This window comes from Arvicola amphibius, chromosome 3 (genome assembly GCF_903992535.2).
Source record: "Arvicola amphibius chromosome 3, mArvAmp1.2, whole genome shotgun sequence".
Lineage (NCBI taxonomy): Eukaryota > Metazoa > Chordata > Mammalia > Rodentia > Cricetidae > Arvicola > Arvicola amphibius.
This window is the reverse complement of record NC_052049.1, coordinates 108,154,488-108,166,548: the sequence shown is the minus strand read 5'-3', so window position 1 is coordinate 108,166,548 and position 12,061 is coordinate 108,154,488. Positions and strand designations below refer to the sequence as shown.

Sequence of the window (12,061 nt, the reverse complement as noted above, 5' to 3'; positions counted from 1 at the left end):
GAATGATTCTTGGTTACTCCTAATATAATCATTCTTTACATCATTCCCCAGCTTCAACAAGATGGGCATTCTGTTTAGTTTATTGGACTATACCTTTCTCCATATAATGTTAAAACCTGTCCTTTTAGCCTTACAAAAGACAGTAGGACTTCACTAATTCCAGAAGTGGGCCCTTGGGAAGGAGCATCCTGTGCTTGGCCCTAGGGTCAGTGGAAATGCTGTTTCCCCACCTGAGGTTCCATCACTGGTCCTGATGCTCCTCCACTGTGATTGTGTTCAGACTCGGGAGCTTGAGTGTCTCTCCAATTAGAATTAGGAGTCTTAGAAAACACAGGGGTTTATAAATGGGACCAGAGATCCACTGTCAGCATAGGAAACTGAGAGCCAATAACAATAGAGATGCTGTTTCACCTAACCACGTCAGTTTCACATTTTCCTTCTGGAGTCTTGGCAGATTTTTTTACTTACCGAAATCAAGCAGGCAAATTAGAGAAAAGCCAATTTATTTTCCAGTGTATTCTATGTCCCTTAAGAGATTAGTTTGAAAGCACTGGTATAAAAGTATTAGACTATCTTTTGAGTGGCATTTCTCGTAGGACAAATTCTGCTTACACTTTAGATGCATGTTTGACAAATGCCAGAATATTAGTCTCTTGTGCAAACCTCAAACTTGACCCTCTGTGCACACACTGTACCCAGAGTTATGCTAACTACTCCAAGCCCTCACTATTGTGGAAAGCAACTCTGTCCTTTAAATCTAGTTAAAGCAGAAACAGACTTCAGAGGCATCAGACAGCTGAAGCTCTAGGAGGTGATTAGGCAAAATGTAAACTGGGGCACTTGGCTATAAGTATCACTTTGTTTGACATCAATTGACTGATATTCATCTCAACTAGGGCATCACAAGAGAATTTCCTTACTGGGATGTCTGGCTGGGAAGCTCTGTTGCGAACCCACCACATTCCTGACTGTGAAATGAGCAGAAGAAAGCAGGCACACATCCATCTACCTTCTCATGCTTTAATTCCACACCTGGTGCTCCATTTCTGGAGCGCCTCTCCCCGGCCCTTTCCAGATAGCCAGACACACAAGGGTCATAGTTTTTCAGCCTCCAGGGAACCTCAAACAGGCAAGAGACCCTTGGGCTTTTAGTTCACAGTTACATGAAAATGAAAATATATGTATAGAAAACCCAAATAACAGACACATAAAAATCTATTTACGTCTGGTCAATTCTCAGGGTTCAAACTATTAGGGTTCATTATCTTCCCTGCATGATAGAACTGAGGCATGAACACTAACGACAAGGTGGCAGGATTGTCCTAATAGTCTTGGCCAGTGGCAACAGCTGTTTCCTATCTTCCAAAGTGGTTTCAGATCGTCTCTAGTTTCCTTACGTAAATGCAGTGAGCCAGTCAGTTGTGACTGTGCACTGGTTATGCGCCTTTCCAGGCTGACAGGGCTTCAGATTCTCTCTCACAACCCAGATCAAGGATTGGCTGAAACACTATGTGGGGAAGGGATGGATTTCTCCAGGCCTTAATCATGCTTTACGGAATTCTCCAGCACTCCAGTCTACATCGTTCTTGCAATAGGCATGGAAGGTACAAAGCTGACAGTAGCTGGATCGCAGGAAAGCTAAGACAAGCATATCCAGACAGGGGGTGGTGCACCCCAGGAGGCTTTTGATCAGGCCCGCTTTTGTAGCAGTGCATGGCACTTGGTATCATTCTGAGAACAGGGAAGGGAGCCGCTTGCCAAAATCCTTGTGCAGTAGCCTCAAGGATTTGTCCTTTATCACTCTCCCCCTTGTCTCCAGCATCTTAGTGAAGAGGTGAGTTAGTGGGAACCTGTAGCTGGCCCATCAGTGTGCGGCAAATCTCTCAGGACACAGAATTCCTGTCTTAAGATTAGGGCTGTGTGCTTTACGGTTCGAGCCCAGGGAGGACAGACCTCTATAGGTCGGTCCCTTATCAGACCCAAGAACTTATCCTTGGTCACAAAGAAGTTGAGGCTGGTAAGTAGTCTTCAGGATATAGAACAGCTTTCGCAAAACATAATAGCAAAAATTTCTTAAGAGTCACAAATCTCCTACTTCACCCCATGATGTAGAGGTAGGAGCATGCTTGTGAAAGAGAAGCCTTGACTGAGGAGAGCTTACAAGTTCTGGAGAGGGATTTTGTTTGGTTGTTGGAAGAGGTGACATACGGCATGGGCAGGTCAAAGAGATGCCTCAAAACAGGTCTCCTAGGGTTGACCAGAGTCCATCCCATCCCAGCTGAGGGCTGAACAACGTTCTCCACACACGGCACAAAGCTAGGTCTTTCTTGTATGGGTTCTCTGGTGCCGGATTAGGTGATACCCTCTACCGAAGCTCTTCCCACAGGTAGTACAAGTGAAAGGCTTTTCTCCAGTGTGTGTTCGTTGATGTCTGACGAGATGATCCCTCCTGCTAAAGCTTTTACCACATTCATCACACCGGCAGTTCCTCACCGAAGCATGGCCTTTCAGGTGCTTGGCAAATGCTGCACCATGGTTGAAGGAGCGCCCACATTCATTGCAGAGAAAGAGCTCCTCAGTTACGTGTGTCTTTCGATGTGTCAGAAACTGTCTCTGGTCACTGAAGTCCTCTCCACAGTCTGCACATGAGTAGGGCTTGCCTGTAGCATGGATTCTTTGGTGTGTGGTTAACACAGATTTCTGACTGAAGCTTTTGCCACAAATAGTACAGAAGAAAGGTTTTTCTCCCGTGTGTGTCCTCTGGTGCCTGACCAGGTCTGAAGTCCAACGGAAATGTTTTCCACAATTATCACAGCTGTATGGTTTTTCTACACGGGCATTTCCCTCAGACTGGGTCAGAGGGGCATCTATATTCTTTCGGTTTGGAGGATGTTTATGAGGAGGGTTCGTCTTATGGACTTTCTGGTGCCTGGCAAGATGTGAGCTCCGTGTATAACTTTTCCCACACTCCATACATTTATAGGGCTTTTCTCCTGTGTGAGTTCTCAGGTGCCTAATAAGATGAGAATTGCATGTGAAGCTCTTTCCACACAGAGGGCAGTGGTGCTGCCTCCCTGCCTGGGAGTGACCAGGAGTAGTTTCCTTCGTTTTTGTGGAATTATTAACTTGAGAAATATTTGTACCAAATCTCCTTTCATTAAGTCTACTTGTATTACCCTCAAAGACTATCTCCCAATCTGGAGTCTGGTGAGTTTCTGGGTCTGCCAAAATAGACCTGTGTGTATCTTCTTGCTCAACACTTCCTTCCCCATCTTCACTCAGGTCTCCTAGAGAAGGGGCAAGAACAGAAAGGTGAAGCTATAATAACAAAACCTTTTATACCATGAGAGAATTTTTAATGGTTTTTCTAATAAATAACAGGGAAAGGGAGGGTGTAGAAGAGGCTAATGACAGAAGGGTCTGTCTTTCACAGAAAGGCATTAGTGGTGGGTGGCGCATTAGAAGAGTCAGTGAGTGGGTATAGGGTACAGCCATTGCAGTGGATGAGGCAGGATTGAGAGTTCAATCCCCAGGCTAAAAAGTGAGACCATCACAAAAAAGTGGAGGATAAAATAACGAAAGGGAACCAATGAGAAAGGGCCTGGAGGAAAGAGGCGTGCTGACTAGAGGGGACTGTCCAGTGCGGTGTCAGAGCTGCCTGCTGCTCCTTACCTGTATAGGTAAAACTCAGGATTTCTGTTTCTGCAGGCTCCTGAGATTCGTGGACATCTGGGCCCTGAGGCTCTTCTTCTCTAATCTGGGAGGTATCATCCAGTCTGGGAATTGGAAATGCTGCTCAAAAGATAAAAAAATAGGACATCATGATTGGTTCAATACTTCCCCAAGTTAAAAGCAGACTTTTATGGACTGGTAGGTGGTAGTAAATTAACTGGCCAGCTCTTACTAGTCTTCTGCTTGGCACCTCTGTGTGCTGCCCACCTTCTACATTTCTTGTGCCTTCACCCGAGTCTCAGTGACTATTTACTGCGAGCCTTGCTCTTGTTGAGGAACACAGATTATCTTCGCTGTCACTGCTTCAAAACTCATGTTTACTTCAAAAGTTAAACATTAAAGCTCAAAAAACTAACTGTATTCTCCCATTAATGTGTTCCATTAATTTTACCAAGCATCTTTATTTCTTCCTTTCAATTGGAAGGATATCATCTTCTTCAGCTAACTGATCTTTAATCTCATTGTGTGGTAAGCATGTATAAGTGAAAGTTTAGTTCATGTGGTCCACGGTCTTTGCTTCCCCATACTCCAATATAAAAAGGTGTTTGTGGCTAGAATGCCCTGAAATACATGCAGCTCCTTACACAGAGAGACTACAATTCCACAATCTTCTTCCAAGACATATTCTCCATAGAATTCTTTTTGTGTTGGATCCAGATCACTCCATTGATCCTGTGAGAAGCACAGAGCCACATCCTTGAATGTGACCAGTCCCTGAAATGACACAAGGATCTCATCAGGATGTGATGCTTCAGACAGCCTACTGTGTTTTGAGGTAGAGTCCATCCAAAGATAAAGGGAATGCTAGCAGGCAGAAGGGTTTCCTCTGGGGAGCCTGCTTCCCACTGCTGCTGCTTTTGAACCTACAGCACTCGAGGAAAGCATCGACCCTGTTTCTGCTCTCCAACCCACAGTGTTTCCTCAGGCCAGACTTCATTCTTCCTCAGGGTATTGTTTAAAATCCAACACAGATCATAAATCATTCAACTCCCTTTCTGGTGTTTCAATTGGGAGGTCTCTGTGAAAATCATCTTTTCTAGGAATCTATTTTCATCTACAGTCAGAACAAGGAAGACATGAGAGAATTCTATCCCCTTTTCTCAGCCACGTAATTTCAGATCAAGAAAGGCTCTGAAGCTATCAAGGGGGATAGCTCCTAAATATCACAGCAGTCATGCCAGCCATTCTTATAAATGATAAACAATAATCCCACTTAGTACCTTTCAGTAGTACCTTTAGCACATAAAGTGACTATGAAGACTGGAGTTGAAAACAACTCTTTAATTTGACACAGTTTCTTTCCCTATCCCGCGTACCCACAGAACAGATGACTTAGTACAATCTAAGTGTGCACATTTGTATCCCCAATTTGTTCAGCATATGGCTAATACCCAAAAAATCTTCAAATATGTATTTTGAACTGGGGTTTACCTGAGAGAGAGCAGTGAGAAGAGCAACCATCCCTGGGTCTCCAGAGCCTTGTTCTGCAGGAAGGTCTGGATCCTGGGACACTGGAACCTCTAAGGGAAAAAAAAAGGAGACAGAGGTCAGCAGCATACTACAGTGAAGTTATAAAGTGGCCTTTGGTCTTAATTTCTCTGTTAAGAGAATCAAGAAACTGGTCTAAGGTCAGTTATCCTATCCATCATCACCTATAACCTCATCAGATAGCTAGGAGCACTCAAGAATATCACTATTTAAACGTGGTCCCCTATTGAGACAGGTTCTAGCTGGTTCTTTCTATTCTCAGCATCAAGATTCTGGGCTTTATTTCCATTAGAATTTTCCAGCTTGTGTGATACAGGAGAACCCCCATCCCTCCATTTCCACTTCACTTTGCCTAGATCTCTATTTCCTGCTGAGGTCTCTTCCTACCACTTTCCTGCAGAGGCTGGTGCTCCCCGTCATGCTGCAAGCTCTCTTGTGCCGGTGTCCCCAGATCTGTGCTCCTGAGGGCTTCCTCATGGGGCTGCTCAGGGGTCAAGGTCTGTGTTGGATCTTGTTGCTCACTGGAGGACTCTGGCTCCACTTCTAGGGGTAGTGTCTCCTCTGACAGGACTTCTTGGCCCTGAACATGGACGGTTACCTGGGAAAAATTTTAACTTCCAGTCACCATGGAGTCAGGAGTAAATTGTCATCAGGGATTATTTTAGGAGGAACACTCCCAGAGGGAACCAGATGAGGAATGGAAACTCAAGTTGCATAGGCATGTGAACAACTGGTTATCTTTGCAAAGACAAGACAGGCCACACTGGAACTATTCTATTTTTCTACTCTTAAACTTTATTTCAGCCATCTGGGGTCCCGAGGTTTCCATCCTTCCTTATTTCAGGTCTTCTTTTATTGTTTGTTTCCCCAGATTACCATCCTAGCAAAGGGGTTTTTGGATTAAGAGTCTAGGTGAACTTCAAGGAAGTCAAAGAGTTGTTTTCTGAGGACCCCAAGGTTCTACATACAAAGAAATAAAAAAAAAAATCCACCTTCAGGTGGCACAGGCAGGTGATCCAAACCCTAGAAACCACACTCACACACACACATACATCCCTGCCTTGATGGGGCTCATGCATCTAGACATAACCCAGACAGAACCAGGAAAATTTAAAAGATAATTTACAGGGTCCTCATACTCTCCCTACATCTAGTCTTTCAGGAAACAGGCCCCCTCCACATCACACAGATCAGGACTCCCCCTCCTCACCCACCGCCTTGGTCTCCTGGGTTGTTTCTGCAAACCCTCCACCAGTGTCACGGCCTCCTCGCCACTCTCTGGCCGTTGGCCGCGCACCCAGCTCTGCAGTTCTCCTGGCAGGACGGTGAGGAACTGCTCCAGCACAAGTAGCTCAAGGATCTGCTCCTTTGTCCTCCTCTCTGGCCTCAGCCATTGATGACAAAGCTCTCGAAGTCTGATGAGGGCTTCTCTAGGGCTAGAGGCTTCCTGGTAGCGAAAGCGTCGGAAGTTCTGGTGAGAGGTCTCCAGCACAGGGTCATCCCCCTGCAAGGCAGACTCTGGCCCGCAGGTGAAATCATCCTCCAGTTTTACCATCATGACTCCTTCTTCTTCCCAAAGGTCTTGGTCCTCTGGTTCCAAGGCAGTAGCCATTTCCTGGCTCTTGAGTGTTATTACACCATTTAGGCCTCACATTGGCATTAATGCATTTTAGTCTGGGTACGTCAAGGGATTCCTCCCAAGGGATCTAGGATAGAGAAGTAGAGATGAAAGGGGATAGATGCCTGCAGTTATGCAGAGACAACAGTTCTGACTTTGTGATTCTCTGCACACTTCTTAAATAATTCCCCTCTCCAGTCTCTATAACTGTATTTTGCAATGAAATCCACTTAGCCTAGAAAGACCACCCTCTTAGGCAAGGCTCCTAGACCTGAGGATAGGGGGTACACTGCTATATACTTAACACTGTAGTTCTACCTCCTAATGTCTTTCTTCCACTTCCTTCCTGCTGACTTCTTTAGTCTGACTTCATCACTTCCTGTCGGACTATACCCAGCACATTCTAAGATTCCCCATTGTTGTGGACTATTATTTTAACTAGGCAAAGATGTGTTACATTTGTTTATGCTTCAAAAATGTTACTTTAACTGTGTAAAAGTGGCTTTCTTTTGTTTATGCTGCATTTGCTTAATGATGTAAGGATGTGTGTTTAATTATGTAGAGATGTGTTGCATCTGCTTCACTTTGCTTACCTAAGGTACCTGATTGGTCTGATAAAAAGCAGAACAGCCTATAGCTAGGCAGGAAAAAGGATAGGCGTGGCTGGCAGGGAGAGAGAATAAATAGGAGGAGAAATCTACACTGGATTTCTTCAGAGGGAAGGAGAGAAGAGAGACAAGAAAGAGAGAGACATGCCTGGTACAAGAATCCAGGCAGCCATCAGCCATAAGTAATGAAAGGAAGATATATAGAAACAAGGTAAAAAGGTAAGATAAAGGGCAAAAGGTAGATAAAGAGAAATAGGTTAATTTAGTTAAAAGAGCTAGCCAGAAATGAGCCTAGGCTAGGTCAAGCAAAACAAACAAACAAACAAACAAACAACCCCCCAAAAAACTAACAGTAAATCTCTGTGTCCTGATTTGGAGCTGGTTGGTTGGTAACCTAAAAGAAAAAGCCTGGTGCACCTCACAGTTCTTAAATGGCTGGGAGAAAGGATGCTCATAATGCCCACTAACCAAAGCCCCAGTGGCCATGGTTTGTCTCACAGCACATAGCATGTGTGTCATGAGACACCAACAGGGTAGGTGCAGCTTATGCAAGACTGCATCACACATAATATTAGCCTCTGTAAAATTAAAAAAAAAAGTTTTAAGAACTCCAAGAAAGAGCAGTGAGGAAAGACACTAACATGAGTAGCACTCTAAAAGCCTGCCTTTATATTGCTAAAACATCTTTAACTGATTAACTTATTGATACTCAAGTTCACTAAGGACACTCATTTACTCTAGTCTTGCTTGCAGACTTACCTTCTAACTACCTTGACAGGGACCAATTGTTAAGAAAATACTCAATTTAGTAATCCTTGGATTCAACTTTGATTCTTTCTCATTGTTTAAAATTTATTAAACCAACCCTACCTCTTAAACTTCTAAATGCTTACTCGTCTTCTTCCTGCTGCTTCTGTGTGGTCCTTACCACCTTGCCTGAACTACAGCCATGATTTCCTATGTGTTTTCCCTGCAGTACTCAGCCATGAGTAAAATACAGCAACATAAAATAAAATACAGTAAAATACAGAAAATGTCTATTTTCCAAAAGACATTCTGATTCAGTGTATCTAGACAGTTATGCCTTTAGAAATGCTACCTGCCATCCTATTGCGATCCCTGGTTGGGTAATATCAAGGGAAGTAAGGGAAGTTAAGAGTGACTAAATTTGCCTGCTATCATTTAGTAGGTACGGGACAGGAGTGTGGACCAGTGGGAAGTTTTCTCTGCAAATGACTTTTCTCATCAATAGAATGGAAATGATAATATTTTCTATTAGTGTAAATTTGAGATTAAATGTCTTACTGTTCGCTATATTCAGAAGGGAGATGGAACTTCAATGTTAACTATTAACTTTCTAAAGTATACTTCCAATACGACTCAGTACTGTTCAAAATGTTAGTAAGATCACCTTAAACCCTGTGCAGGGCATGAAAAGTTCTTTACAGTGTGTCTTACCCACTCTCTGTACCACCTGCTGTGGTGACTGCACCGATGGCCAACAGCATGATCTTTTAAGCCTCCCTGCACTTTGAAGACTGTACCCATTGCACACACTCTCCACTTTGTCCTCTTTACTGCTACAAGGTGTGTGGCTATTTCTAACAGGTTTTCCCTTTCTCATTTCCTTGCTTTGATGATGTTCTAACTGGTCCTCACCTTGATAATCCAACCTGCCTCTGGAGTTGCTATCTTCAAGGCACCATTCTTTAGCAGGAATGTCTATTTGCAGCCCGTGGGCCACACGTTTCCCAGGATAGCTGTGAATACAGTCAATACATTTGTAGATGACATTATTTTGCATCATCAAACCCTGATCTACAATGTTACCAATGGTAGCTGCCACAGTGAATCTGGTGAAGTTCTTCCCCTAGTAAAGATCCTCAATCATTCCTGCTTTTTTCCTTATGTGAACAAGCTTCTTTAAGCACATCACACTGTATCTGGTCTTAATCTTGTTATTCCCTTTGCTATCCTGTACAGCCATTCCCACCATTCCTCAAGTGGGTGCACACAATATTTACAAGTGTCCCATGCACTTTAGCATTTTAATATGCGTTGTTAAAATTCCTTCCCAGGAGAAACATAACCAATAGCTACCCCCTTGTCCTAAGTTCCTAACAAGAAACAGAGGCATGGTTTCACCAACCTTCACTCTGGGGAATGAGTGTTTATTATGGAGAACAGGTGAGGGGTTACGTACAGAGGTGTAGTCATTGTTGCACCAGAGACACACTTAGAGAACTTGCCCTAGCAAGGATGTAAGGCTTTCCTAATAGCTGCATAGATGAAGGCCCTGCTCTAGTCTTCTCCAGTGTTTGTATTCTGACCCCTCCACCAGGGAATGTGCAGAGTTGCCAGCTGGTAGGGAGTGGTTGGATTGGTGGGGGAAGAACTATAAACAAGCTGGAATCATTTGTAAGCAGGCACAGCTGAATGCTCCAAGATGGCAGTTGGTTGGCTTGGAGGAAAATCACACATTCTTCCTACCTGCAACTTATCTTTTAAGACATAGCTTAGGTCTTGTGTCTTCTGAGATGTTTCCCTGGGTCCTCTTCTCTCTACCCTTACACATGGTTAGAAATCACCTAAGCGGGTCAAAAGCAATGTGCTCCGTCACTGTCATTACCTATTCTTACATAACAACTGTTCATTTTCTCTATGTTAGGATCTGTGAATTTTACTCTCTGAAGCCTCTTACAAGGAACACACAAACGCACTTACAAGGAACCTCCACTCTCATGTCTTCCTCCTACACAGCAGCCAACATCACCTTTCTGTATCTGTACTCACACTTTCCTAATTCACACAAAATGTCTGTCAAAGTCACCATGTCTCCATCTGCATTAAATTCTCTAGTTGAGCATGACAACCTACCATATCTGAATGGCTAGTCTCAATGCTGGAAAAGCACTGGCCTGTGTCAAGTACTGTGTGCTGAGTGAACCACTTGAGTTCAAGCTTTACAACTGTTTTTAGCTCTCTCCTTCTCCAGATAAGAATGTTATCCATCCAAGAGACTCTTTGTCAACTGTTTTGTTTTGCACTGCAGTTACCTGCAACCAACCCTCAAAGTTATCACCTGATCCTCACCAATTGCTCCTGGCCTGCTGCTGTACTTAAAGGACCTATGGCCAGAGATTACATAATTCCCATAGTTCTTTTAATACAAGTTACTTCATTAAATTGTCCTTGATCATTTGCAATATCGTTTCTATGTTTTTGATAGTTCTATAATGTTGGGGAATATTATTTTAAGGTGTGTTACTTTTTTATGCTGTGGAACATCTGCTTAATGGTGTGAAGATGTATTGCTCGTGTTTATGCTGCATGTTTAGCTCTGGGAAGCTGGGAATTTTTTGCCTGTCTAAATCACCTGATAGTCCTCATAAAGAGCTGGATGGCCAATAGGACAGGAGCAAGGATAAGCGGGGCTGGTAGGCAGAAAGTATAAACAGAAGGATAACCGAGGAGGAGGAGCAAGAGAACAAGGAGAGGAAGACATCAGGGGCCAGCCGCCCATGGAGTAAGAGTGAGTAAGACACAGAAGGAAAGGAAAAATCCCAGAGGCTAAGGATAGATGGGATAATTTAAATTAAGAAAAGCTGGCAAGGAACAAGCCAAGGCTCGGCATTCATAACTAAGAATAAACCTCCGTGTGTGATTTATCTGGGAGCTGGGTGATGGGCCCTAAAGAGCCAAAGAGTAAAGAGTAAAAACAACACTATAATAATCCTTTTAAAACCCGTGTGTCAATGCGGCCATGCCACAGTGTGCGTGTGGAGGTCAGAGGACAACCTGCAGAAGAACTGTGTCTACCAAGTGGCTTCATGGATCAGGTCACTAAGCTTGGCAGCAAGCCCCTTTACCCTTTAAGCCATCTTGCCCAGTTCTATCATTCCTATGTCATCTTGTCCTAAGTTTTTCTACTTCTTGGTAGTTTGCATTTTTGTTTTTAATTTTATGCCCATCTTTAGTAAAGTATTTTTTTGGTAGAATTAAAAATAGGCAGAATTTCATTTGTTTCTAGCTCATCACTAATAGTTTTAGAAATTTTGAATTGGTTTTAACATTAACTTTTCATGGTATTCCTGAAAAGTAGTTTTAGTGTGTTATCTGAACCTCAAGTGGTTTATTAAAAAAAAATAAAGATTTTGACCGGGAGGTGTTGGTGCACACCTTTAATCCCATCTGGCTCAGATCTTTCTTGAGGATTAGCAGGAACTGAAAAACAGCAGAGGAAGCATTACTGGAGGAACTGGTCATGTGATAAGTGGTGGCTGCTACCCAGCTCACTGGACTAGAAAAGGCTGCCCGAGGAAAGTTAAGATGCTGACTCAGGAGGGATCTTGGAACTCATAAGGGGTTTGAGTCGCTTTGCTAAGTCCACGGTAGGGCATGATCTTTATTGGGCAGAAGAGGTTCTGGTGGATCTGAATACTCACAACAAAATGTATACTGGGTGTTTAAAATGCTAAAGTAACCGAAGTGAGATCAGAAAAGCATATAAGGGAGTCACTGAGAGGCAAGTGTGGCGAGACTTAGGATGAGCTGGAGTTCTCAGGAGGGGACTGGTAAAAGACTAAATGTGTTTTGAGATTTTCAAAAGTTTCAA

General features: G+C 43.5%; 1 protein-coding gene across 3 annotated transcripts in view; it reads right to left on the bottom strand.

Moving 5' to 3' along the window:
• Window positions 1–1,000: 1,000 nt before the first annotated feature.
• The window catches only part of Znf202 (zinc finger protein 202), a 37,851-nt gene continuing 26,790 nt past the window's right edge, over window positions 1,001–12,061 (bottom strand). Inside the window, exons 2-8 of one of the 3 annotated variants that reach the window (XM_038322861.1) lie at window positions 9,106–9,206; window positions 6,431–6,926; window positions 5,608–5,818; window positions 5,164–5,252; window positions 4,317–4,446; window positions 3,673–3,792; window positions 1,001–3,287 (exon numbers count right to left, since the gene is read on the bottom strand). In XM_038322861.1, the coding sequence (XP_038178789.1) occupies window positions 2,317–3,287; window positions 3,673–3,792; window positions 4,317–4,446; window positions 5,164–5,252; window positions 5,608–5,818; window positions 6,431–6,832 (1,923 nt within the window). In that variant the 5' untranslated portion in view covers window positions 6,833–6,926; window positions 9,106–9,206 and the 3' untranslated portion in view covers window positions 1,001–2,316. Of the gene's footprint in view, window positions 3,288–3,672; window positions 3,793–4,316; window positions 4,447–5,163; window positions 5,253–5,607; window positions 5,819–6,430; window positions 6,927–9,105; window positions 9,432–12,061 lie in introns of those variants that run through there. The other 2 variants (XM_042054776.1, XM_038322863.1) reach the window with 2 other exon arrangements.